We start from the raw sequence: 27,985 nt of genomic DNA on the forward strand, positions 1-27,985 counted from the left end.
GAAAGTAACAATGGGGAAAAAAAAGATACTGACTTTGAAGCTCTAACACTGCTGCTTATCAGTTGTGTGACCTGCAGCAAGTGACATTTTTTTTTTCTTCCAGTTCTGGGGATGGAACCCAGGGGCATTCTACCTCAGAGCTACACCCCCAGCCTTATTTTTTTATTCTTTATTTTGAAACAGGATCTCACTGAGTTGCAGAGGACCTCAGTAAATAGCTGAGTTTTTCTGAGATCCTCTGGTCTCAGCCTCTGGAATGCCACCACACCCGGCCCTGGTCCTGATCTTATCAGCAAAGTAGGTTGCAGGTCATCTGAGCCTGGAGTGGGTGATGGCATAGCCCCCAGAGACCAGGAAAAGGTTTAGGAGCGTTGGGGCTCTTGGAGGGAGAACTGGGCTCAAGATATCTGAAGGCAGGGACTGTGGTTCCAGGAGGAATCAGCCCCTCTTTGAAAATGTGTGGGGGAGATCCAACCACAGGCTTCCTTCGGGACCCCTTTCACTGGTTAGGACTGAAGTCAAGGTGCCCAGTGGGGACCGCAGGTGTCCCAAAGCCTTGGGATAGCCTTCAGGAAGTTTCCAAACCCTAGATGAATTTGGGGTATATGAATTTCTCCAGGGCTGGCAGCCTGGTCCCAATCAAAACATCAAGAGCCTGTAACCAGAGCTGGGTAACCCTGCAAGGGCCCTGGCTAGCCCTTCCTACAGCAGCTTACTGTAGGAACTCGATTTTCCCTCTTGCCCTCTGAAAGCCCTGGCGGTTTCTTTGTAAATTGCTGAGTGTGGAGGCCCCGCCCTTCCGCACCCTCCCCTCGCGGCTCACGCAGCTCCTTCCCCTGAGCGCTGGAGGTGCTGGTGGTGAGGGGCCCATGGCTCTGCCCGCCTGGCTGCAGCCCAGGTAGGGCGCTAACAGAGGCCGGGGGAGGGGGCAGGAGGGGACATGGGTGGGTCCCCCAGCAGAGGCAGCCCTGCCAGCGAATAGCCGCGCTGTGCACCCAGTCCTGCCTCTCTGGAGCTCCCAAGAGTACTCTCTGGAGCTCTTGGCAGGTATTAACTCATTTAATTCTCTCCCAAACCCTAGGAGGAAGGTTCCTATTGTTTTCCCTATTCTAGGGATGAGAAAACAGGCTTCTTCTTCCTTTGTGTGATGGCAGTCCCTCTGCTCCTCCTCCTTATGAGCTCTTCCTAGAATGTCAGACATGGCTTTGCAGGGCGATTTTTAATTTCTTAGTTTCTTAACCCTTGTGATTCCAGGGAAACTGATTGAGGAGGACTGGGAGTAGAGCCTGCATATGCGCGTGTCTAACCCACGAGCCAGAAGGGTGTGTAACCGGATGAAGGAGAACCTCCTCTTCCTAACCCCTTTGCTTGCGTGTGTTGTCTGTCCAGTGGCTGTATAAAGGCACTCAGCAGCGGGACATAGGCGTCCTTGCTAATTTAACTTATTTCTCAGAGGCTTCCCGTCTCCAACTAGGAGAAAATTCTGTCTACAGTAGCAGGGCCACTCCTGCTATCCTCCTGACACCCCCCACCCCAGCACTACAAACAATCTATTTGCCAATCTTTTCTTAGTCATCTCCCCAGCCATCCACAGTAGTTTTTTTTTTTTTTTTTAACCCAGCTTGACTTCTCTTTTTTGGCCCGAGCAACTACACTGCTTTCTATGTGTGTCTGAGGAAGGAAACTGTCTGCCCTTGCAAAATGTGATAGGAGATGGTGGCAAGACACTGACCCCCAGTCCCTTAATGCAGTCACAGGCCAGGTGTGTCCAGTCACTGCATCAGCCACCATTTGGGATTGGGGCCGTCACTGCCCTGACATAACTGTTATACCCCCCTTCTCTCTCAACTTCTGCACTTAGCAGGCTGGAGCACATGTAGACCACAGCAGTCCTGCCCTCTGTTTACATTTTGTCCCTCCCCCAAAGCTATTATTTGCAATGCTATTATATTCAAAGCTATTTTTGCAATGGTTATTTTTACCCCTCGGTGAGCAGCAAGGTTAGAATTTTAACAAAGAGGAGGCTGTGTGGGCATGTTGCAGGTCATTAAGGACCCATGTTCCAAGCCAGAACCCTTTAATGATGCCTCCCATTTCCAGTATTTTGGTGGTATTGGGGATGGAACCCTTCTACCTCTAGGCTATACTCCCAGACCTATTTTATATTTTTATTTGGAACCAGGGTCTCTTAAAGCCAGCGAGGCTGGCTCCGAACCTGCGCGATCCTCCTGTCTCAGCCTCTCAAGCACTGGGATTACAAGCGTGCGCCACCACGCCCGGCCGAAATGTTATCTTTAAGTCATCAAAAGCTTGGTATCAGACAAATGAAACTGTTATGTGAGATTATCATCTTTAATTTTTGATAAATTGCTATAATACTAGATGTCAATCACTAAGCCAAGCATGGGAGGGAGGGATAGGGAGAGAATGGGGTGGGGATCGGGTGGGGGCTGACTGGGCAATGTGTGCATGTATGTCTACAAAAGTATGTATCCCACTATGATGTATGAATACAGTGCACCAATTAAAAATTTAAAAAAATAAATAAATAAAAAGATAAAGAACTGTATTCGGTTTTAAGTAGAGGTGATACACGCATGTTAGCAGGTAGTATATGCTACGTGTTTCTTCAAAACCTGATCTTGTTTGCTCAGTTTGTTTGATGCCATTTTCCTCTATTTACAGGTATAGGAAGAACACCTATCTTTTCATCTATTACTTAGTCCAATTCTGCGGCCACTCATGGATATTTACAAATATGGTAGCCAGATTCTTTTCATTTGGAAAAGGTAAACCTCCAAGCCCCTTTTTTGGTTTTTAAATGTTAATCCTTGCTTTCACCTAGTTTTGCTTATATTAATTTTAAACTTCTATGAAGCTTACCTTTAATCCTTTACTTCTCAAAAAATTATATTTTTCAGTAACTGGACTTCTTGCTTATTGCAAAACCCAAAAATGGGAAAAGATATAGGTTAAGACAAAAGGACCTGGCTTTCCCACGAGTAGGCACGTGGCCCTGAAAACAGTCATGCTGTGAGGTGTAACATCTTTTTCGTCCTGCGCCAAATACTATCAAATTTTGTGTGTTTTGAGGAAATCTGTAAATTCCAGTATTACACTTTTTATACAGAGGAATCAGGTATTAATAAAAATTTTCCAGTGCCTTTTATCCCCCATTGTAACTGGAGACGATTAGTAAGTGAATGACAAACTTTACACTCTGTAGGACTCTATTTGGTCTCCTTACTAATATGTAAATGCTGTGCTTTGTAGATGAATAACCACCTACTTGGGAGCTGGCATTGACGGCCTAAGTCACTAGCTTCCTCTCATTTCCTAAAAAGTGAGGATAGTGTTTTAAAACAGCACTTCCAAATTTTTTAAAAGAACTGAGTCACTAAACAAATGTCCTCTCATTTCCTAAAAAGTGAAGATAGTGTTTTAAAACAGCACTTCCAAATTTTTTAAAAGAACTGAGTCACTAAACAAATGTCAAAATAACATTCTCTGCTTCATGTTCCAGCCCCACATGAGTGAGTGTCATCACAGTTTACAACTGTTGGGTGACTTGACAACTGGAGCAACTGCTGATTTCAGCTAAATACAAACACATGCAGAATATCTATAGAGAAAGCCACACTGGGCTCCTCAGCTCAGACTTCTGCCCCCTAAGGAAATTGATCTACTTCTGAGATAAATTCTTGCCTTTGTTAATAACCTCAAAGACACAACCCAAGGCTTGAAGAGCAATGATGACCACTGAAAGTTTTCAAGCAGAGAAAAAAACAGAGGCAATAGAAAAGTTTCCTTTATGTTTTATGGGAAACCGCCATCACTGGCAGGCCTTGAAAGTTAGCTGAAGCTGTGTGGGCGTGTTGCGGGTCATTCAGGACCCGTGTTCCAAGCCAAGAACCCTTTAACGCTGCCTCCCATTTCCAGTGGGAAAGTTGCATTAGTTAGCAGTGTATTTATTTTTATTATCCCATAATCATAATTATAGCAGCTACTTATTAAAGAAACAGCTGATTGGCTAAAAAGGGAACCTGAGAATATCTAACTGGGGTTCAGTACAATTGTTGAATTTGTATGTAGGACTTACATAGCTCAACAGTGATCTAAAACCCTAAGTTTGTGATACCTGCTCCCTTCTTCCTTCGGAGGTGTGTAATTGATATTGGTTGGTTACAGGAGATACAGGAGAAGGACAGGAGTGCGGGCCATCTGAACGTCAGGAATTCTGAGATGGGGATGATGGTAATAGTGTCCACACCTCAGGGAGCTGCTAAGAAGACCCTGATCAGTGTGTGATCATTTGCTACCATGGGAATGATCACTAGGCAGAAAAGACAGCAAAATCATGCCTACACGTTTCTAAACACGGAAGGACTTCATTTTAAATCTTAAAACAGGAAGATAGCAGGTTTAACGTCAGTATGCAGTAACTTAGCAAGACCCCATTTCAAATTTTTAAAAGGGCTAGAGATAGAGCTTGGTGATAGGATGCCCCCTGGGTTTAATCCCTCCTACCATTAAAAACTAAACAAAACTAAAGAAAGCAACAAATTTATTGTATATAGAAGGACATTGGGTTTCTGCTCCCTCTCAGACAGTATTTCATTTGGGTCCTTTGCAATTCAAACTCCAGAAGTCCTTATTAGAGGTCCAACCAAATTCAGTAGTGTTCAATGCAAATTCAGAAACACAAGCCAAGTGTATATAAAAACTAAATATTAGACACACTTCGTATTTGCTATCATTTTTTATTTCCATTAAGTGTCTCTGACATATTTTTTCTCAGCTTTCTCATTCTTGTCAGTAGAAAAACTGGGCACAAGCTCACCTCCAACCTGTTTACCCTTCAGGAGGCTTAGATTCTAGTTGGCTCCTTTTATGTGGGAATTGCTTTATAATCTCATATGTTGGGAATAAGTACTGCAGCTTTGGCTTTGAGACCTTTTTTACTTCCTTTTTGAAGAGGATCAATTAACTAGTGCAATACAATAGAAATTGCTTTCTTTGCATTGTATTCTTAATTTTGAATCCTAGAGAACTTTTACGTGTACAATAAAGTGAACCTCAATTTTATTTCAAAGTTTTGCGTAGACTTCTGTTGTGAACTAGTTTCTAACTTACTATGTTTGTAGACTTGTGAACTAGTTTCTAACTTACTATGTTTGTAGACTTGTGTTATGAACTAGTTTCTAACTTACTATGTTTGTATTTTAATGCCCTGGACATAGATTCAATGGTTGACACTTTTTATGCTATTGGACTTGTCATGCAACTTTGCCAGTCCATTTCGCTCCTGGAGTTGCTGCACATATATACTGGCATTGAGTCAAACCACCTTCACCCACGGTTTCTGCAGGTAGGTTTTAATCACATTTTTATTTGAATCACATTAATATAATTATAGAATGTTTCATTCTTATCTTTGTTCTACGTATAGCCTGTCTTGATCTTATGGCAGTTAAAAAAAGCCAACCCTTGTCTTAAGTCACTGATTAGAAATCATAGAGCATAACCTTATTCTAAAACACTGTGTGGTTAGAAAAGCCCCAAAAGCACTGGAGGCAGTGACACTTGACTTGTGCACCACATTGATCCTATCCTGGGAGATTTCATAGCCACTTCCTACTTATGTTACTGCCCAAGGTAAGATAAGACAAAGGAAAGGAACAGGAAGGAAGCCACTGAAATTTGGGTTTGATGTTGGCTCTTCTAATTGATCATTGTGGGATTATAACACAGCAGTATAATCAACTTTTGGGGTATTACTGGGAAAGGATACCACAATAAAACCAGGCAACGTGTAAATGATTAGAAAACAAAACCCCCAAATTTCCCTTCATTCCTCTCCAGATAACAGAATCCTTCCCAGCCATTTCTTGTCCATCCCACCACTTTTATTGAATACAAATGGAAAGGAAAGTCATTTATTTTTACCTAGTATAGAGTCTAAGGATAGACTTGAGGGCATCCAGACTTGAATTCAAGTTCATGTCACCTTTTTCTGGTTACATGAATTAAAACAAGGTGTTTAATCATTCTGAACTACATTTTCTCATCATGTGAAAACATGAGAAAGTTTTCGTAGACTATGTGCAGTTAAGAACATGAGTGGGATAAATTCCTGCCACTTAGAAATAAAATACCTGGCCAGGAATAGTGATACCTGCCTGTAATCCCAGTACTTGGAAGGCTGAGACAGGAGGATCACAGGTTTGAGGCTAGCCTAGCAGCTTAGCAAGACCCTGTTTCAAAATAAAAAATAAAATAGAGCTAAGTTGTAGAATATTCCTGGGTTTAATCCCTAGACCCACTCACATACACACACAAGAAAAAAAAAAAAGAAGATAATTGGTGCCACTGATATTATTTTAGCCATAGCTTGTTCCCTCTGCCCTGCCTCTAGCAGTACATGACCCAGTTTTTTGTTGTTGTTGTTTTTGTGGTACTAGGAATTGAATGCAGTGGCATTCTACCTCTAAGCTACAACCTCAGCCTTAACTAATTTTATTTTATTTTGATACATGGTCTCACTAAGTTGCTGAGGTTGGCCTAGAACCTGTGATATATTTGTATTCATAAATTATTTAACAACAAAAAAAAGTGTTTTGAAACAACCAAAATACATAGGCACTAGCACCTTTAATGCTATTCTTGGAGATCAGAATTAACAACCCAGATTGTATTCTAGCACAAGGAATTATTTTGCTTGGAGTATGACTAAATCAATCTATAATTTAAATCATGTTTCTGTTTGATATGCTTTGAAGGACTTTGTACTTTTTAGGCTAATTTTTTATGGTGAATCAGCATTTTCCAAATTAACAGTAGTAATTGTGCATTATCAATGTACCCCGTGCACTGATGATAAATAAAGGTAACTGTGTTAGCAAGAGAACTGAATGAGGACTTGGAATATCCCTAGAAAATATGCACAAATTTTATGTTTAAAAAATATGTAGGCTTTCTTTATAATAGACATTATTATATAACTTAGGAATCTGATTTCTTGGAGTTACAGAAATGCCAGAGTAGTTGTGATTTTTTTAAAGTGTGATTTTCATTACCACTGATTAAATCTCTAATGGCTTGTAGAAATATCACTGAAATCAAAGAACCAGGTCCTCATTTGGTAATTTAAAAATAATGGTAAATATACATTGATACTTCTCATTTAAAGACGAGTTTATAAAGTCTAGTCTTAATGAAGCAAAAATTACTCTTAAGCTTTCAGTCCTTGGGAGGGAGAATCAGTGATCTCCACTTAGGGAAAACAATTACCATTCTCCACGTGTGTGTGTGTGTGTGTGTGTGTGTGTGTGTGTGTGTGTGTGTTGCTTCCTCTTTTTCTTTCACTTGAGATTTTTGTCTGCCCTCTATTTCTTTTGTCTCTATTATCTATTCCATGGTGTTCAGAATGGAAATGATGTTGACAACGCTTCAGAAACACATCATCTTATCCAAAGTTTCATTTTCTGCTCCCTTCCTTTATGAGGGTTCAGCAATCAGGTTCTCTCAGTCCAGGAAGTCTGAGCCCTCTACTTGAACAAAACAAAACTCTCAGGTTGTGTAATCCCACTTGGTTTTCCTGCTTCCGCATTTTTAAATGAAGGAACTGAAGTTGGGAGAGGCCATGAGTTACTTGTAGGCATGCAGTATCTTATAGAAGGCATGGTGACCACTTGCTTACTAGGAGGCTGAAAACCATTATGATGTTTTTTGTTGTTACCTTCAAGAGTGCTAAACCAAAATATCAAGAGAAATAATTCCAACTAGCAGTAACGAGGGATTAGCTAGTTAAAAATTAGAATCATATGTATCAAGTGCTAGCAGTGTGTGAATGGGTTAGATTTGTGTTCTGTGCATTTAAATGTTTTACACTCAGCTTTATTTTGACACACAGAAAAGGCATACATTTTTAAAATAACACAGAACTGCAAACAGATACATATTTTACATGCCTTTAGGAGAAAAGGGCAAAATCGTAAAAAGCTATTTATAGACTTTTATTTTTGGACATAATTGCATGCCAATTAAAATTTTATAAAGAAATCTAGTAAATATTTGATATTTTTGAGAAAGTAAAGTCTAAAAGAAGCACATTTAAAAAATGATAATATAAATGAAAACTAAGCATCATTCTTCTCCAACCTTTTCCTCCCAAAACACCTGTGTATTTTATTACCTCAGCACAAATTGTCGAATGGAAAAAATAATTGACTTTAATAAATTGTGTGTGTGTGTGTGTGGGGGGGTTACTGGAGATTGAGCCAAGAGGTCTTCTACCTCTGAGCTACATCCCCAGCCCAATTTTAATTTTTGTTTGGAAACAAGGTGGTGCGAGGTTGCTGAGAGCTCATTAAACTGTCAAGGCTGGCTTTGAACCCACAGTCTTCCTGTCTCAGCCTCACAAGTACTAGGATTACTAGTTTGTGCCATCATACCCAACTCTAGATTTAAAAGGCCTATAGAGAATGGAAATACCACCACCCATGATATATTGATTTTTTAAGGGCTTTGTTCAGACTTCATCTGTGTAGAAGTCAGAGAAAGATTTGTATTGAAAGAGCTTTAGGATGTTTCAATTGAAGGAAAGGGAAAACAGCCCCAAGCTGACTTTTGTATCATAATATTAGACTGATAAACCTTGTAGGAAATCCCCAGAGTAATGCAATTTACTCCATCTTTTGATAAATGCTTCAAATGTAAAGACTTGATTTATAATGAATTTAAATGATTCAATTCCACACTTCCCTCTGTCATCATGAATACTACTGCACATACATTAACTTTACACATTTGCACAATTCTTTAAATCTAGAAAAGTAGAAATTGACTCCTAAATTATGCATACAAAAATTTCACTTATGAAACTAAAATGCACGAATCATTTCTGTATTTACTAATGTCACCTTTTAAAATTTTTTTTTTTATTGGTGCATTGTAGTCATACATCTTAATGGAATACAAAATGGTAGAGGCATACATATATTCATTTAGCCCTCAGTTTCTACTCCATTCTGTCCTTTCTCCCTCCTCATGTTTGGCTTATATAGTATGTTTAATTTTTTTACACTGATGCATTATAGTCATCTTTTGGGGGGGTACTGAGGATGGAATCCAGGGGAATTCTACCTCTGAGCTACATTCCAAGCCCTATTTTTCATTTTTATTTTGAAACAAGGTCTCGCTGAGTTGCAGAGCACCTCACTAAGTAGCTGAGGCTGTCCTTGAACAGCTATCCTCCTGTCTCCGCCTCCCAAATGCTGGGATTCCAAGCGTGCGCCACCACGCCCAGCTGTAGTCATACATCTTAATGGGGTGCAAGATGGTAGAGGCATACATGCACACGTCTTATTTAGCCCTTTCCTAATTCCCACTCCATTCCCTCCCCCCTCCCTCTTTCTCATGTTTGACTTGGTGATTGACTTTGATATATTTGTGAATGTGCATCATGTACCTTAATAAAAATAGGGATTCGCTTGCCAAAAATCACTCCAAAGATGTCAGTCTACCTACCTCTCTCTCTCTCTTTGTGATGCTGGAGATTGAACTCAGAGCCTTGAACATTTTTAGGCAAGTGTTCTAATATTGAGCTTCACTCCAAGTGCTTTTTATTTTGAGACAGGGCATCACTAAGTTGCCAAGGTTGACCTCAAACATGTGATCTCACTGCCTCAGTCTCTCAGGAGGACGAACACGAGGGAGAATGTCTTACATACCCTTTCAAGGAAACAGGTTTTGTTCTTATTTATTTATAGCTGTGAAGTACAGGTACTTATTTATATTGTTCTCCTAAATAATCTTTTGAGTTTCCATAAAACCATGTAGATTTTTCTTTCAAGTTTTTAGAACAGGCTTATATTATTGGAGATAAGACTGCAGAAGATATTGTTTAGCATTAAGATTCTACAAATTTTGAAGTCTACTGAGTATTCATTACACATATAATTCATTCTGCAAGTAAGGGCTTAGATTTTTATGTGTTTTATTTATTTGGCATTTGATTTATGGAGTTCTTTAGTGAGTACAAAGCTATATTTATAGTGTTATTTTGCAAATGATGAAATTGACTTTTATTCACTGATAGTCTTAGTATATTTAAAGGAAAATGTTTTTCTACATAGATAATCACTATATAAAATTATACTTATATTTTCTTAATAGCTTACATTTATTTGGAGTTTTCTATATACTGGTTTTCTAAATTCTTTAATCCATTAACTTAACCTTCAGTAACCTTATTCTATTTATAGTTACTATGCAATAATAGATACTACTTATCTCCAAATACTTAACACAAAAGCAAATTACTCAAGATCCCTTTTTTGTATATGTAATAGAAAAATGTAAGGTATTATGCTTTTTTTGTTTGGTTTGGTTGTTTTTATTGTCTATTTTACCAAGTAGAATATTAATACCATGAGGGCAGGGGTTTGGTCTTGTCCAAAGCTTATATTCTCTGGGACCCATTGCAGCTCATAATTTCAGTTACATGATGAATGAGTAAGCAAATACATAAGAAAATTTAAGTACTTTTGTCTTACAGAGGTGGGTTTGAATATATAAAGAAGTTTCTAAAACTCAATGAATTGAAATAGTTTGGGTTATTTTAGGAAATGCTTGAGACTAAAATTAATTTTTAATATTCTAGAACATCTTCCTACATTTGGAGTATAATGTTACTCCTTTGGTGGCTTACTACATGTTACCTTCCATTTGTTTATAAGTGAACAACTTAGTTTTAGTCATTGTTTAACCTGGAGTTTAGGATTCCAAAATAAAACATAAAAATGCAAAATATTATTTATAGCTATCATGCTTCTGAGTAGACCACATTATCATCATGCTTAATAAGGCCTATTACAGGATTTCTAGTATATCTTTAATTCTACTTGAATTACATTAAACATTATAAGTCCATGTAGTCATATTTTCATAAGATTTGTTAAAAATACTAATGTGCTTCTTTCTCAAAAATGTTAAGCTCACGTAATTGATCAAATTATCATATAAAGGAAAATTAATGTTAAATTTTTTTGGTGTTGATTTAGAACATGACGGTGGCTTTTAAGGAGAATGTCTTTTTTTTTTTTTGGTACTAAGGATGGAACATTTAGGGGCATTCTACCTCTGAGCTACACTCCCAGCCCTAATTTTTATTTTTTATTTTGAAACAGAGTCTCACTAAGTTGCAGAAGGCTTAAGTAGCTGAGGCTGTCCATGAACAGTGATTCTCTTGTCTCAGCCTCCCAAATGCTGGGATTACAAGCATGTGCCACCACACCCGGCTAGGAGAATGTCTTTTAAAGAGACAGTCATGTGGATGTTACGTTCTGGAGTAGTCCATGAAGTGATAAAGGTCTTACGGTTTAAGAACAAGGGATTTAGCGTCACATTATCTCGACTTTGTTCCAGACGTAGGCACATCATTGTGTAAAATTCATGTCTTTTGTAAAAGGCAGATAAATATGGTCATTACAGAGATTAAATAAGTACATTTGGAACCTGGCACAAAGTAACCAAAACATATTAATTTACCAATGGAAGAACATTTTCACTTAAATTCCATTATATTGCCATTCATTGGTCAAATTTTTTAAAAAATCAGATTTTTTTTTTTTTTTGATACTGGAACCTTTCTACCTCCGGGCTACACTCCGAGACCTCTTTTTTTATATATTTTATTTGGAAACAGGGTCTCTTAAAGCCAGTGAGGTTGGCTTTGAACCTGCGCAATCCTCCTGTCTCTGCCTCCCAAGCGCGGGGATTACAAGCGTGCGCCACCACGCCCGGTGATAATTTTTTTTAACTAATTAGGTTGACATTTTATAAGGAAGGTTTCTGCATATGCCCACATGCATGTATGTGCATTGTAGTTTGGATTTAGGGGCATGTCAATTGCGGATTTCTATGCAGTTGGAAGTTTAGCACTAATATGCCACAGACCCTCAGTTGATGACCTTTAACAGCATGAGTCTCACGGTGCAGCTCCAGTCTCTTAGAAGAATTCTTCCTCTGTCCTCATCAATTAAAGGGCAGCCTGACATCATGGGTAGTTTACACTTCTGGAGACTTGGGGTACATATGTTTCTTGATCTGCCAATGAAGTGGGAATACCACTTAAATTCCCTAGTTCCAAATCCCTTCTTTTTTTTTTTTTAGTAGTCAGCCATGTAATTAAAAATCTGTGTTATATGCATGTGTGTTTGTATGTATCTTCTGGGATTTTAACAACAACCAAAAAACTGTTGGCTTAATTACCAGGCATTTATCAAATGCAAGAATAGAGCCTAAGTACTTGCTTGCTGCATAGATCTTGTATTCTCCAAAGGCTGCCAGGTGTCATGACAGCAAGATTGGATCAATAATTATAATTACAGTTCAGTAGAATTCATTATAAAACTATAATTTAATTAAATCAAGGAATTAGAGTACTATATTATCCAAAGACTAGGGCACTATATTGTAGGAAAACACTGAGCAAAGAAAAACAGTTATGTAGATAGTACCCATAGATTGACTAAGGTTTGAATCATATCTTAATTCCCCTTAGCCAAGCGAGGGCTCCCTTGACTCACCTCTGCGGTCATAAACATGCTGATATAGCTCACATGTGTGGATTTCTGATCATGTGGCCCGCTGTTGGCAAATCTTGTATTTTTTGCACTAGATGGTTTCTCAGGACAAACAGTGTATGTTTCTGTCATAGACTATCCCAATATTTTGTCCTTAATTAGTTTTTAAAATAAAGACAGCTATTAAAAAAACATAAAGCAATCCTTTTACATTTCCCATTTGTTGATCACTAGTATATTCTTTTGAATTCAAGCATATTTTCTTTTGACCACTGAGAGCAAAGTAAAATGTTCTATTAAACACAAAGAATGTAGAATAAACATGATATATTAATAGAATGTAAGAAGGCACTTTATGAAGTGCCTTTTTAAGAAGGGAAAGAAGATTGTACTTTATTGAGGCTAGTAATTAGAGCTGAGCCAAAGCTATGTTGAATTCTCAAAAAAATTCAAATGCTTTAGTGGCTTGGAATATACAAATAATATTCCAAGAATGTGTTAAATTCTTTTCATTTTCCACTAGCTTATGAGGGTTAGGATTCTATTACTCCCCTGGAAGCTACAATGGCTTCTCTATTGGATGAAATTAAAATTTCTCAGCTTGTCATTCAAAATCCTTTACAGCCCAGCCCCAAACAAATTTTAAATTTTATTCTTCCCTCTCTTCGGTCTCTCAGTGGTTCTGGACCCTCTCCCTAAGGCCCCTACATTTTTACACCCCTGCTTTGCTGGGCTGTTTTCTTTGCTAGGATGTCCCTTAGCACATTCAGTCTGCTTGACAAACTCCCAGCCACTTTTTAAGATCCAGCTAAAATACTGCCTGTCATTATTTCTGTCTCTGTCTCTCTGCATTTGTTCCCAGGCAGCAAGCACTTCCCTCTCCTGAGCTCCCATACATACATGGTGCTACAGTGACAGCTCTACATTCTTCCAACACCAATACCTTCTCTGAACAAGGACCATGTTTTTATGACAGCCTCTAATACCTAGTGAACACTCAATAAAAGCTTGCCACAGTGAACAGAAACATGTGTGAGCTTATGGCAAGAAAAAAGGAAATAGCCTGATTCAGATAAAATGTTATCTTTTCATTCATTATACATAATTTGGAAAGTACAGAAAAATAAAAAGAAATAAAATTCACCCATAACCCAACTCCCTCAGGAATAGTCATTGCTCACAATTTGTTAGACATAGTTCCAAGCTAAAGCACACTTTGAAAAGAAGCTCTGGCTTTTAAAATTAGAAAATTACCTACGTGGCCTAACAGATGATCCTAATTCTTGACTTTGCTGTTTCTTTGTTAGCTCACAGAGAGAATAATCATCCTTTTTGTGGTGATCACCAGTCAAGAGGAAGTCCAACAGAAATATGTGGTGTGTGTTTTATTCATCTTTTGGAATCTGTTGGATATGGTTAGGTAAGAAGGAAAAATAATCTCTTGAAACAAGGCCAAATCGTTTCCCACAGTGAAACCAGTAATAGCTGCTTACGTTTGGGTACTCTGAATGAGACAGAAAAACATGACCTCTTTCCAAATTATTTTATCTCGGTATGGGAACGTATTCTTAGTGCTTTCCATAATGGGCATAGCAAAAATAATGAAAACCTACCATGGTCTTATAAGAACAAATCAGTGCTGCAGGTTTCCAGCTCAAGGTCTGGCATGATGCTAACTTGGAACGGACCTCACAGCTGTTTGCTAATGAGAGGCATTCCTTCCATTTGCTCCAGTACATGTTACTTTAATAAGCAGAACCTTTAATATAGTATTGTCAGGATTTACAAAGTTGGCTCCTGTGAATTCAAGAATTTTTTAAACATAGGACCTCATCTCTCTAGGAAAAAAAAATGCCCTTCCACATCAATTTTTGTATACAGTTCCAATGGGTTCAAATGACTAGCTTCAGTCCTTTAGCGGAACCCCTGAGACCTCTTGTTCTAGGTCAGTCTTTAGTTTTCTTCCAGTTCTAGATGTCTGCAATGTGCCTTTCTTCTCTCTACCAGCAGTGGTGTAAGGAAGTCCCTTTGGGGAGGTGTCCTAACTGCTACTTCAGCTTTCAAAATGAGTACTGTCTCCCCTACTTGAAAAGTCTGGATATAACTAGGTTGCAAAACAGCCCTCCCCCCTTTTAAACCTGAGATCATATAAATTCTGTATTTACTGTCAATAACGTAGGCAGAATTATATATAACAAAATAATGGGTTGAGTCCTAGAGGGAACTGAGATGAACTGTTTTGTTGAACTAAGTGAGTGTAATTCTTTGTACATGTAATTTAGTAAGATATATGTCTCATAAAATAGTTTTGCAGACTAAGCGCAAACTTCATGGACTTTTTATTTTTAAGTCCATGACCTTCTACTCATGAGGTATTAGATCCTTTTTGGATTGGAAAGTGGGTATGCCTGATTCAATATTGATTTGTCTTAGATAAAGGTGATATTAAATGATGATGGGATCGTTTTTTTGTATATAGAGGTAAAAAGAACCCACCTCTATTGCTCACTTTCTAAGTGGTCTTGGGACAATCACTTAACCTTTTTAATATATTTTAAATTTATTGAGATATAAATTGCATTGTATAAAGTTACTAAAGATGTGCAACTATTTTAGAGAGGATCTCTCTAAAAACATCTTCTCATGCCCACTAACAGTCACTCCCCATACCCAACTTCCCCCAGTCTCTGACAACCACTCTACGGATTTACCATTTTGGAATTTCTAATATATGGTCTTTTGTGGCTAGCTTCTTTTACTTAACATGTTTTCAAGGGTTATACAATGTTATAGCATGTTTCAGTACTTCACTGCTTTTGTGGCTGAAAAATATTGTATTGATAAACTGTTTTCTGTTTATTCATTCATAAGCTGATAGGTATTTGGGTTGTCTTCATTTTGGGGTGATAGGGAATATTGCTATGAACTTCCTTTTCATGAATGTTTTTGTGTATATGGATAGTTTTATTTTCCTTATGCTTAGGAGTGAAATTCTTGGGTCTCTTATGCCTAAGAACCACAGGTCTATTTATATAAATGAAAATATGTAGACTACTTTGTCTACTTCAAACTAGTATTTTAAAGCTGACCTTCTATGCCCCAAGCCAGCTCCCAAGGATAGGTATTTTTTTAAATTGCTAACATAAAATGGCACAAGAGAGGAATGCCAAATAAGAATTCAGAAGTCATATTTTAATAAATTCATTATTGAAATATTTATAAATATATCTCTCTTAAAAAAAGAAAGCCTACTTTCTTGTTGCATAAAATAGGCTTGACTTTTCAATGAAATTGCAGTCTCTAGCAAATTTTGGCTGGACGGTGGTTATAATCCCAGCATTTGGGAGGCTGTGACAGGAGGATTGTTGTTCACAGCCAGCTTCAGCTAAATAGTGAGGCCCAGTGCAACTCAGTGAGATCATGTTTTAAAATAAAGAATAAAGCCGGGCGTGGTGGCACATGCTTGTAATCCCCACGCTTGGGAGGCAGAGACAGGAGGATTGCGCAGGTTCAAAGCCAGCCTCGCTGGCTTAAGAGACCCTGTTTCCAAATAAAAATATAAAATAGGTCTGGGAGTGTAGCCCAGAGATAGAAGGGCTTCCAGGAACCCCAGTACCACCAAAATAATAATAATAATAATAATAATAATAATAATAATAATAATAATAAATAAAAAAGAATAAAAATAGGGCAGGGGGTGTCACTTGGAGTAGAATGCCCTGAGTTCCGAGTTCCATCCCCAATACCAAAAAAAAAAAAAGAAAGAAAGAAAGAAAGAAAGAAAGAAAGAAAAGAAAAGAAAAAAGAAACTTTGTAACTAATTTCTTGGAAGGGATTTAAGAGTTACATTCTTGCTCTTTTCAATTTATAGAAATTATCTAAGATCCATCCCATGAGATAAGCTAAGTGACACAGGCCCACTCCCCATCACTACCATTTACCTCTCCCCCTGCTTAAATTGTTGGAAATAGCATAATTTGTACACTTTGTTTTATCCTTATATTTGATGGTGTAGTAAGGTATTATCTTATTTCCCAGACACCCACAGCAAATGATACCCATGTCTCCTTTCAGGTACACTTACAGCATGTTATCAGCCATAGAAATATCCTATGCTGTCTTGACATGGCTTAGCCAAACACTGTGGATGCCAATTTATCCTCTGTGTGTTCTTGCTGAAGGTAAGAAGAGTGACACGGAGCATTGCTGACTGATAAAAGCCATCTAGTTGTTAACCGTTCTTTCAATTTCTGATAACTAAATTGCTATTTTTGCTAGTGCTTAGCTCATTCAATATATCTTTTCTGGCATATTTCCCTTTCTGCAAAGAAGCAAAGTATTAGGAAGCAAAGTTGGAGAGGGAGGCTGCTCACTGGACGAGAAACAAGGACCTCCAAGTCCAGGTCCTCACCTTCATTAATTCACGGTACGAGGTTTGGGCTATTAATTTGACCGCTCAAAGAGAAGTTTAACAATTAGAGAGTCTGTGATTTTACTTTTAATGCATAGACATTCAGTAATCTTTGTCTAGACTTTCTTTCTCATTTACCTTCTGCTAAGCATGTTACCCTCTCTCCCCGCGCCTAGTTACTTCTGCCTTGAGGTGAATCAACACTTTGAGAGAAGCATTCCCTGATTTCTCAACTAAGTTAATCCCCCCCAGTAAAGCATCACAAATTTCTCTTTTATAAGGCCTATCTCAGTTGCAACTGGATGTTTGTACTTGTCTTTGATTAATGTCCATTTCCATAATTAGTTCTAAGCTCCATGAAGGTACAGGGGTATGTCTGTTTCCTGCTTCCTTCTTTTCTCTTATGCATTAGTACACATGCTTGATAAACACAGAGTAACATACTGGCTGCAATATAAAGCAGGTTAATTGCATAGCCTAAATATAAAACTAAAACTTAAATAATTAAAATCATCAATCTGCAGAGAGCTTGAGGATATTTGGAGAATATATGCTTCCTTCTGGAATGGATTTGGAGGACTGGCTGGGAGCTTTCTGAAAGACATGATTAAAGTTTATAAAAACTAAGGGCATAAAATAATCAGGAAAGCATGTTGAGGTTGCTAAGGGAAAACATTAGGAAACATTTAACATAAGATGACAGTGATGCTGCCAATAATCGTAAAGTATCTAATGCCCAGTATATAAAACAAAACCACATGTTTTCCATTTACTGATGACCAAAGAGCTTAAGTTACAGTAAATCATATCACACAGAATTTTAAAATTTGTTTTGTTTTCAAAAGTAAAAATTGTTAATTATTTAAATAAACAAAAAATTACTTAAATGTTCATTATCTAGAGAGTGCCCCCCCCAAATAGAGAATATGTTCTTGAAAACCCAATAAGAAACATTCTTTAAGAATAAAATCATAGCTGGGCGCGTGCCTGTAACCCCAGTATTTGTAAGGCTGAAACAGGAGGATCACAGGTTTGAGGTCAGCCCCAGCAACTTAGTAAGATCCTGTTTCAAAATAAAAAATAAAAGGGGCTGGAGGTAGAATACTCTGGGTTCCATTCCTAGTAATAAAATGATGAATGAATGAAAAAGAATGAAATCCCTAATTCATTGACACAGTAAGTGCATTCCTTTGTTATAAAATATAAAATACTATAACACTTGTAATCCCCGCGCTTGGGAGGCGGAGACAGGAGGATCATGCAGGTTCAAAGCCAGCCGCGCTGGCTTAAGAGACCCTGTTTCCAAATAAAAAAGTATACAAAATAGGTCTGGGAGTGTAGCCTGAATGTAGAAGGGCTTCCAGGAACCCCAGTACTACCACCAAAAAAAAAATAATAATAAAATAAAATAAAATATAAAATACTATAAAGAATATATAAATAAAATGATTAGACTTTGGTCAAAGGACTAATCTCTTCTTAAAAATAAAGGATAAATTCATGTTGTTCATTCTAAGCCTTCTCCTCTAGGAAAGCCATGTTCATACAGGGTTACCACCCAACGCATATCCTTTTATTAGATTCGTAAACTTCTTAAAATTACAAAGGTATATGCAGAAAAAATATTTAGAAGAATACACAACAAAATGTCAGCAATCATTAATACAGAGTGCAAAATCTGGACACCTGTGATTTTTATCTTTATATGTTTCTATATAGTTATTTCAAATGAACCAGGGTAGAACATTATGCAGCTAAGAAAACTTAACTTTTGATAAACTAATTTTATTAACTTTAACAGTTAATGACTTGTTTATATAACTATATATTTTTGTGTGTGTGGTGCTGGGGATGGAACCCAGAGGCTTTCTACCTCTGGGCTGCACTCTCAGACCTATTTTATATTTTATTTGAAAACAGGGTCTCACCAAGTTGCTGAGAGCCTCACTAAGTAGCTGAGGCTGGCTTCGAACCAGCGCGATCCTCCTGTCTCAGCCTCCCAAGAGCTGGGATTACAAGCATGCACTACCGCACCCGGCAATATATAACTATATTTTTATAATAAATATGACACAACAAAAGTTCACATAAATAGATCAACTAATTATGTAAGATGCTGAAGTATGCCATTGAAGTATGCATGTTTGTGTCAATTGCAGATTCTGCACCTGTGTTACTCACTTCACTCCCAGATCCATCTGGCTCCAATTGCTTCGGGCTTCTGACTTTTCTTCCATCTCACTTTTAAAAACTTACTCTTTTGAAATGATTTTAGACTCACCAAATCGTACAACTATTGCATCATTCCCATGTAATCTTCACCCAGCTTACCCTAATCATAACATCTTACATAACTGTAGTATATTATTTCATTCCATGGGATATTATAACAAAATCTATGTATGGGATACAGTTTCAAGAAGCCTTTCTATCTGGCACTAACTTCCTTCCTGAATATAAGTCAGCACTTCTCACAGAATTCCTCTTAAATATTACTGGAATTTGGGGAGGAAGAAAACGTTACAAGGCCAGTCAGGATGAGAAAATAGTGGGTGCTACCAGTTTCTTTATTGCAGGACATCTCAATCCCTGCGGGTTAAATGAGTGTTGCATCAGTCCAAGAGAAAAATACATGCAGCATTTTCAAATTCATGAGTTTATCAATCTTACATATATATATTTTGAACTACCTTTTCAAGAAATAATATACTCTTTTTCCCTGTAAGCATGCTAACATATGATGGACAAAAATTCAGGATACCACACTGAAGTAACCGCCTGGCCAACTTAGTTATTCAACAGGTTTCTATACCAAACTGCAGCTTTAGCTAAAGGTTTGGGCAGTCACCACAAAACTGTCATTGCCAAATTCAAACTATCCTTCAACTATGGTGACATAGGTACACATCCCTGGGATAAGTTAAACCTGTATGCTGCTCTTTTTCTTTAAACAGCTTTTACCATCTATCAGTCGCTGCCTTACTTTGAATCACTGGGCACTTACTCCACCAAGCTGCCCTTTGACTTGTCCATCTATTTCCCATATGTGCTGAAGCTATATCTCTTGATGCTCTTCATAGGTAAGTGGCTTTTTTTTTTTTTTACATTCTTCCTGTGCTTTTCCGTTCTTAATACTATTTACCTTAATAAACCGTTTGGTAAACATTGGAGAGACCAAAGAAGAAGCCCAGCACAAGGAACTAGATCATGTTTTTAAGGCACTGGACAGTTAATGCTTTTGGTAGGTAGCATGAGATCAAATATATCACTATATGAGCACAAAATGTTTTACTAGCTGAAAATATTACTGTATTATGTGTGAAATATATAAGGTTTGACCAAAGATACAAATATTGATATACAAACAAAACCGAAATGTCAAACTGAGCAACATTGGCTATTTCTATATTTTCCCATTTCTATCTATTTTGATTCCTGTTGGGTCTTACATGCTAGCAGAAAAAGTGGGAGTAGGTGCTAGACCCAAGATTAATTTATGGGACCAAAGCTTAAAGTTAGGTGTAATTTCATGGTTGAATAAAGACACCTAGCACTTGTTCCTCTGAAAAGCAATAGGTATACAGCTACATTTCAAGGTAAGTGATGATGTGAGAAGGCTAGAAATCAGTAGGAAAGAAACTGGAGCCTTGTGAGATTTAGAGACCTGGAATGACAACATGGTAAGAGAAACAAAACATCCAGACACCTGCCAGCCCTGCTCCATACCCAGGGGCGTCTCCCTGCTGCAGGAATAAGGGTGAAAGAGACAGTCCTGGCAAATTATCAGTGCAGGTATTGGCAATCTTAGCTATTGGAAAACCTCACAGTATTGGAAAATCCTAGCTATTGGAAAACCTTACAGGTTTGTAGTCTAATTAGATCCATAATCTGAAATCTACATAATAAGCTTGTTTTCAAAAAGGATTTCAGATAGTCTACCAGCAACAATAACAACACAACAACAACAAACAAACAAAAAAAACACAAAAAAACAGGGTGGTGTAGCCAGGAGCCATCTTGAAAAGGGATTGACCTGGGTCCACATTTGTTCTCCCAGGGGTCAGACACCCTAAATATCCATGTCTCTGGGATGCCTTAGACATTCCACTGCACTGGCTCAGTTGGAATCTGCCTTGTAAACCAAACTTGCCTAGTGGAGTGGCTCTGAATCAAATCCCCTGGGTGGTCTACACAGTAGAGGATAGGTTTTTGACAAGGAAGGGAACAGGACATGAAACTTGAGAACTGAGAGCTTGCTTGCCTTCTGAGATCAGGGATGTGGGCAGTTCTATCCATATTTATGTGATTCCACCACCATCACCACCGCCAAGCACTGTGCACATGCGTCTCGTCACTGACAGGGTGGGGAAAGCAGTCTGTACTGCTGCTCTGCTCTAAAGCACACACTAGAATATTGAGCAGCATCATGGCTATTGCCTTACTGCTGGGTACACAAGAATAAAGGAAGTTCTGAGAAATTTTGCCTGCATCCAGCCATTTTCCCCTTCTGATCACTCCTTGGCAGCTACCACAGCTATAAGAATCGAGTAAGAAAGTCCCTGGCCATCTCTCCTTCCCCAGGTCCCACTTCTGGTCAGGCACTCCTACATTGGTAACAGAGGAACACCATAATTGCTACTGTCACTATACCCTTGGGGTTCCCACCACTGAGCACCCCTGCATATTCTCAAGATTGGGTGTGTCACAAAGGGTGTGCTATAATTCCTCTCTTTCTCTTTATCAAGTACCTGGGCCCACACTACTGTCTCATCAGAGAACAAATGTTTCAGATCCTTCATCACTAAGGCTGCACCCGTACCAAAGACCCTTACAAGCAACAGAGTACACAGTATCTAAGGAAAGCCCATCACCTGAGAGGGGCCATGACTCCCAGTGTAGGAGTGGCCATACCCCACATATGCCTGAATGATAGCTGTCCCACAGAGTCTTTCTGACTCCAACATGGTACCTGTACTCAAGCTGAAGAAACTACATGGAGACTACACTATGAGGCCCACCTGGAAATAAACTCAGCACTATGTAACAAAGTGATTCCCCAAGACTGCTTCAGGATAAGACTGGTTACTAAGAAGGCCATTCCAGACAAATGGTATAGATACATTTAGGAGAAAATCAACAAGATGGAAGGCATAAGTCTGTACCTCTCAATAATAACCTTGAATGTAAATGGACTAAATTCTGCAATTAAAAGATACAGATTGGCTGAATGAACAACACCAAAATCCCCTTGTGCTAATGATATGCTGCCTACAAGAAATTCATTTCACAATTAAGATACACAAAACTAACAGTGAAAGGATATAAAATGTTATTCTAAGAAAATGGAGCCATAAAGCAACTAAGAGTAGCTATTCACATATCTGACAAAAACTGTAAGAGACAATGCCATTTTAAATAGTTGGAAATCTATATTCACCTAATGTTGGTACACTCAATTTTTTTTCTTTTTTCTTTTCCTTTTCTTTCTTTTTTTTTTTTTTTGGTACTGAGGATTGAACACAAAGTCATTCTACCTCTGAGCTACACCCACAGCCTTTTTCTATTTTTTGTTCTGAAATAGAATCTTTGCTAGGTTGCTGAGAATCTCACCAAATTGCTGAGTCTGGTCTTGAACCTGCAATCTTCCTGTCTCAGACTCCAAAGTACTGGAACTATAGGCATGCACCACCATGCCCTGCTCAGATTATTTTATTTTATATTAGTAGTACTGGGGATTGAACCCAAGGGAATTTTAACTCTGAGCTCTACCCCCTGTCCTATTTTATTCTTTATTTTGAAACAAGGTCTTACTAAATTGTGGATGGCCTTAGTTTCTGAGGTTGGCCATGAATCTGCAATCCTCCTGTCTCAGCCTCCTAAATATTGGGATTACAAGTGTGTGCGCCACCACACTTGGCTGATAATTGTACTTTAGATTAATTTTTAATTTTAGCAGGCTAATAATTACAGGTCAGTTTATAGATTAAGCATATAAAAGTACCATGGCACTTTGATTTTAATATTTTAAGCACAATTATGGGAAATACACAAAATGGAATTCTACTTAGCTATAAAAAAGAAAAAAAATTGTGTTATTTGCAAGAAGATGGTACACTCAATTTTTAAAAACACTGTTGGACCAAATGGGAGAGATAGGCTCCAGTGTGCTAATAGTGAAGGATTTCAGTATCCTACTCTCACCAATGAGCAGATCATCCAGCACCCCCCCAAAAAAAAATGGAGTTAAAGTTTACTATAGATCAAATGGACTTAACATTTAACACTACACCCAACAGCTGCATTATATATGTATCACATAGACTTTCTCTACAAATCTTTAAAATGTTGAAATTATTCTATATCTTTTCTAAACACAATAGTATGAACACAAGAAATATTTCAGAAATTCTAAAAATATATAATGACTAACAATACACTATATAACAGTGGGTCATGGAGGAAATAAAAGTTAAAGAATTCCTTGAAATAAAAAGAGAAACACGACATAACAAACCTTATAGTGTGCAGCAGTACTGAAAGGGTTGTTTATAGCAGTGAGTACATAAAAAAATTCAAATGAGTGACCTAATGATGCATGATGCTTCTCGAGGACTTAGAAAGGCAATAACAAACCAAACCCAAAATTAGTAAAAGGAAAATAAAAGCTCAGAACAGAAATAAATGAAATTGATATTAACACACACACACACATACACACACACACACAATGAAATAAAACGGTAGTTCTTTGGAAAGGTAAAATTGTAAACTTAGGCTTACCAAGAATAGGAATTTAAATAAATAAAACAAGATGAAAAAAGAGACACTACAATTTATATCATGAAATATACATGATCATTAGAAATAATTTTGAAAAAAACTACATGCTAACAAATTAGAAAATCTGTAAAGAGTGAAAAAATTTCTTGATATATGACCTAAAAATTTGAATCAAGATATAGAATACTGGAATATACCAATAATAAGACATGAGATTGAGTAATAAAATGTCTCCTAATAAGGAAAATCCCAAGACCAGATGTTAACTGTTGAATATTACCAAACTTAAAAAAATTAATGCCAGCTATTCTCAAACTAATACATATATTTGAAAAAAAGAAACCATTCTAAACTCATTTTAAGAGGCTACCATTACCCTGTTACTAAAACTTAATAAGGACATAACAAAAAAATAAATAAACACTGCTTTCTTTGATCATCATAAATGCAAAAATCCTCAAAATACTAGCAAATTAAATTCAACAGCATGCTAAAAATATCATACACCATGATTAAACTGGTTTCATCCTAGGAGTGTAATTATGGTTCAACATACACAAATCAATAAACATAGTACATCACAAACAAAATTAAGAAAAAAATCACACGATCATATCAATAGATGCAAGAAAAGCCTTTATAAAATTAAATATTTCATCATAAAATCCCCGAACAAATTATGTATAAAGGAACATATCTAAATAATAATTATTATCATTATCATTAATTTGTGTGGTACTAGGGATTGAACTTAGGGGCATTCTACCTCTGAGTTATATCCCCAGCCCTATTTTTTATTCTTTATTTTGAAATGGGGTCTAAGTTGCAGAGGGCCTAACTAAGTAGCCGAGGCTGGCCACTAACCTGCACAATCCTGTTTCAGCTTCCGAAGTTCGGAGATTACAAGCATGTACCACCATATCCAGCTTATACCTCAACATTATAAAGACTATATGTGAAACCCATAGCCAATATCAATGAATGGAAAGAAAAATAAATTATTTCCTCTAAAATCATGAAGAAGACAGAAGTGCTCTCTCTCACTGCTCTTATTTGATATAGTTCCAAAACTGTAGCAAGAGCCATTAGGTAAGAGAAAAAAAATAAAAAGGATGAAAATATAAAAGAAGTAAAATTATTCCTGTCTGCAAATGATGTGTCTATACATATGAAAACCTAGACTCCAACAAGACTATTAGAATGATTAGTTCAGTAAAGTAGAATACAAAATCAACATAAAAATTTGTAGCTTTTCTATACACCAATAGTGAATCTGCTATGAAAGCAATCATATTTGCAGTAGCCAAAAGGACCCAGAAATAAACTAAGGAAGTGAAAGATCTCTACAATGAAAATTTCAAACACATGAAAGAAACTGAAGAAGACACTAAAATGTAGAAAGACTGCCATGTTCATGGAATTATATTGTTAAAATGTCCATATTACCCAGGTGTGGTGGCACACGCTTGCTATCTCAGCATTTGGGAGGATGAGACAGGAGGATCGCGGTTCGTGGACAGCCTCAGCTACTTAGTGAGGTCCTTTGCAACTCAATGAGACCCTGTTTCAAAATAAGAAATAAAAAATAGGGCTGGGGTGTTGCTCAGAGGTAGAATGCCCCTGGGTTCCATCCCCAGTAGCCCCCCCCCCACAAAAATCCATATTACCCCAAACAATCTATGGACTCAAAGTAATCCCCATCAAAATCTCTAACATTTTTCACAGAATTAGAAAAAAATTAAATTTCATATGAAGCATAAAAGATCCTAAATAGTCAGAGTAATCTTGAGTAAGAAGAGCAAAGATAAAAGTATCCGAGTATCTGATTTCAAAGCGTACTACTCAGCCATAGTAACAAAAAGAGTATAGCATAAAAACATAGACAAAAAAGAGCCTAGAAATAAGCCCACACATTTGTATAACCAACTGATTCTGAAAAGTGCCAAAACATATATAGAAGATAGCCTTTTCAATAAATGGTGCTCAGAAAACTGGATATTCACATGTAGAAAATTGAAATTAACCCTATCTCTCAACTTGTATAAAAATCAACTCAAAATGGGTTAATGTTTTAAGGCCTGAAGCTACCCCTAAAAAACATAAGGGAAACACTTAAGATATTGGCATAAATAATGATTTTCTGCATAGAACTCCAAAAGTACAGTAAGCCAAAACAAAAAATATTGACAAATGGGATAATAAAGTAAAAGCTTCTGTACAGTAATCAACAGAGTGATGAGACAACCTACAGAACAGGAGAAAATATCTGCCAACTATTCATCTGACAAAGGTTTAATATCTAGCATATATAAAGAACTCAAAAAACAATATAAAAGCAATCTGATTAAAATGGGCAAATGATTTGAAGACACATTTCAAAAAAATTGCCAATAAATATATGAAAAATGCCCAATACTGCTAGCCATCAGGGAAGCACAAACCAAAACCACAGTGAGAAACGCTTGCTCCAGTTAAAATGATTATCAAAAAACTAAATACTGATGAGGAAGTAGAGAAAAAGTACCTTTATACAATACTGGTAGTAAAGTAAATTAGTACGGCCACTAATAATCACGGTATGGAGGTTCATAAAAAAAAAAAACTACTATATGATCTAGCTATCCTACTTTTAGGTATATATTCATAGGAAATAAAGTCAGCATACAAGAGAGATACTGTGTCCATATTTATTGCAGCCCTACTTATCATAGCTAAGTCATGGAATCACCCTAGGTATCCATTCACAGATAAAATGGTATGTATACACAATGGAATATTTTTTAGCCATCAAGGAAAATAAGATCCTGTCGATTGCAGAAAAGCAGATGGAACTGGAAGACTTCATGTTGAAGGAAACAAACCAAATGCAGACAAGTACCACATGCGGAAGCTAAAAGTCAACCTGAAAGTAGGGTAGTGATTTAGTGAGAGGGAAGGGGGACAGTGAGGCAGGGAGGGAGGAAGAGCAAAGTTTCCATCCATGCTGCATGTATGGAAATACCACAGTGACTCCCATTAATACAGACAACTAATGTGTTAAATTGGTTTGTTTGTTTGTTTCCTTGTTTTTTGGTGGAACTGGGGATGGAACCCTTCTATCTCCGGGCTACACTCCCAGACCTATTTTATATTTTATTTGGAAACAGGGTCTCGCGCTCTCTCTCTCTCTCTCTCTCTCTCTCTCTCTCTCTTTTTTTTTGGTGGTACTGGGGGTGGATCGCAGAGGCTTTCTACCTCCGGGCTATACTCCCAGACATTTTTAATATTTTATTTGGAAACAGGGTCTCACTAAGTTGCTGGTAGCCTCACAGAGTAGCTGAGGCTGGTTTCGAACCCGTGCGATCCTCCTGTCTCAGCCTCCTAAGCACTGGGATTACAAGCGTGCGCCACCACGCCCGGCGGATAAGGCTGGCTTCGAAGCTGTGCGATCCTCCTGTCTCAGCCTCCTAAGCATGGGAATTACAAAGTGTGTGCCACCACACCTGGCTTGGTTTTACAAAGAGGAATACATGTATAGAGAACCTGAGATTGAAAAAAAAAACCCATGCCAAGTAAATGAACAATATACTGTGTTGACTAATAAAAATTTCAATTGAAAAAATCTGATCAATTAATTGTTTTCCAGGAAATTGGGAAAAAGACTTTCATTATTAAGTTTATATTTACCTAGCTCTAACTTTCATAAATTCTCAAGATAATGATTATTTGCAGAAGGTATCAAATATAAAACTTTACAGAAGACAAAAAGAGCTACTCCTCCAAAAAAGAGGATTAGGGGAAGCCCTACATTAAATATAGTAGGAATGAAAAGTAATTTACTTCCCTATTTGCATAAAATCTGGAAACTTCTTTAAGGGTTCCTTCCTTCATGTCTCCCTTGAAGAATATCTTGCCCTGGACTTCAGTCAGCATTTTGACCATATTATAAATTCATGTAATTTTATAGTGAAATGGTTAAGCAGCCTCACTTAATTTTGCCATTTTCCTCCCCACTTTAGGTATGTATTTTATCTACAATCATCTTTACTCAGAAAGAAGAGACATCCTCAGAATCCTTTCCATTAAAAAGAAGAATATGTGAAATACAGCACTACAATGTGACCTGAGAAAAAACAGGCACGCAGATGCAGCAAACACAACGTGGAAAGTATTCTGGTGAAGCCGGATGTGGTGGTGCATGTTTGTAATCCCAGCATTTGGGAGGCGG

The 27,985-nt window shown here is 37.5% G+C and overlaps 1 protein-coding gene across 1 annotated transcript; it reads left to right on the forward strand.

Annotated features, from left to right (window-relative positions):
• Positions 1–2,743: 2,743 nt before the first annotated feature.
• On the forward strand, positions 2,744–27,945 carry HACD4 (3-hydroxyacyl-CoA dehydratase 4). The gene is made up of 6 exons (XM_080709334.1): positions 2,744–2,789; positions 5,241–5,368; positions 13,895–14,007; positions 16,662–16,768; positions 19,953–20,078; positions 27,777–27,945. The coding sequence occupies exons 1-6, from the start codon at positions 2,759–2,761 to the stop codon at positions 27,857–27,859; spliced, it is 588 nt and encodes a 195-aa protein (XP_080565460.1). The 5' UTR covers positions 2,744–2,758; the 3' UTR covers positions 27,860–27,945.
• Positions 27,946–27,985: the final 40 nt, after the last annotated feature.

This window comes from Muscardinus avellanarius, assembly GCF_963383645.1.
Source record: "Muscardinus avellanarius genome assembly, chromosome: 13".
NCBI lineage: Eukaryota > Metazoa > Chordata > Mammalia > Rodentia > Gliridae > Muscardinus > Muscardinus avellanarius.

Bases quoted from the DNA above. Each gene is read 5' to 3' on its own strand.
- HACD4 (XM_080709334.1), top strand. From the start codon at position 2,759: ATGGTAGCCAGATTCTTTTCATTTGGAAAAG. The intron at 2,790-5,240 runs GTAAACCTCCAA...CCCTGGACATAG, and splicing joins ATTCTTTTCATTTGGAAAAG to ATTCAATGGTTGACACTTTT. The intron at 16,769-19,952 runs GTAAGAAGAGTG...TTCTTTAAACAG, and splicing joins TCTGTGTGTTCTTGCTGAAG to CTTTTACCATCTATCAGTCG.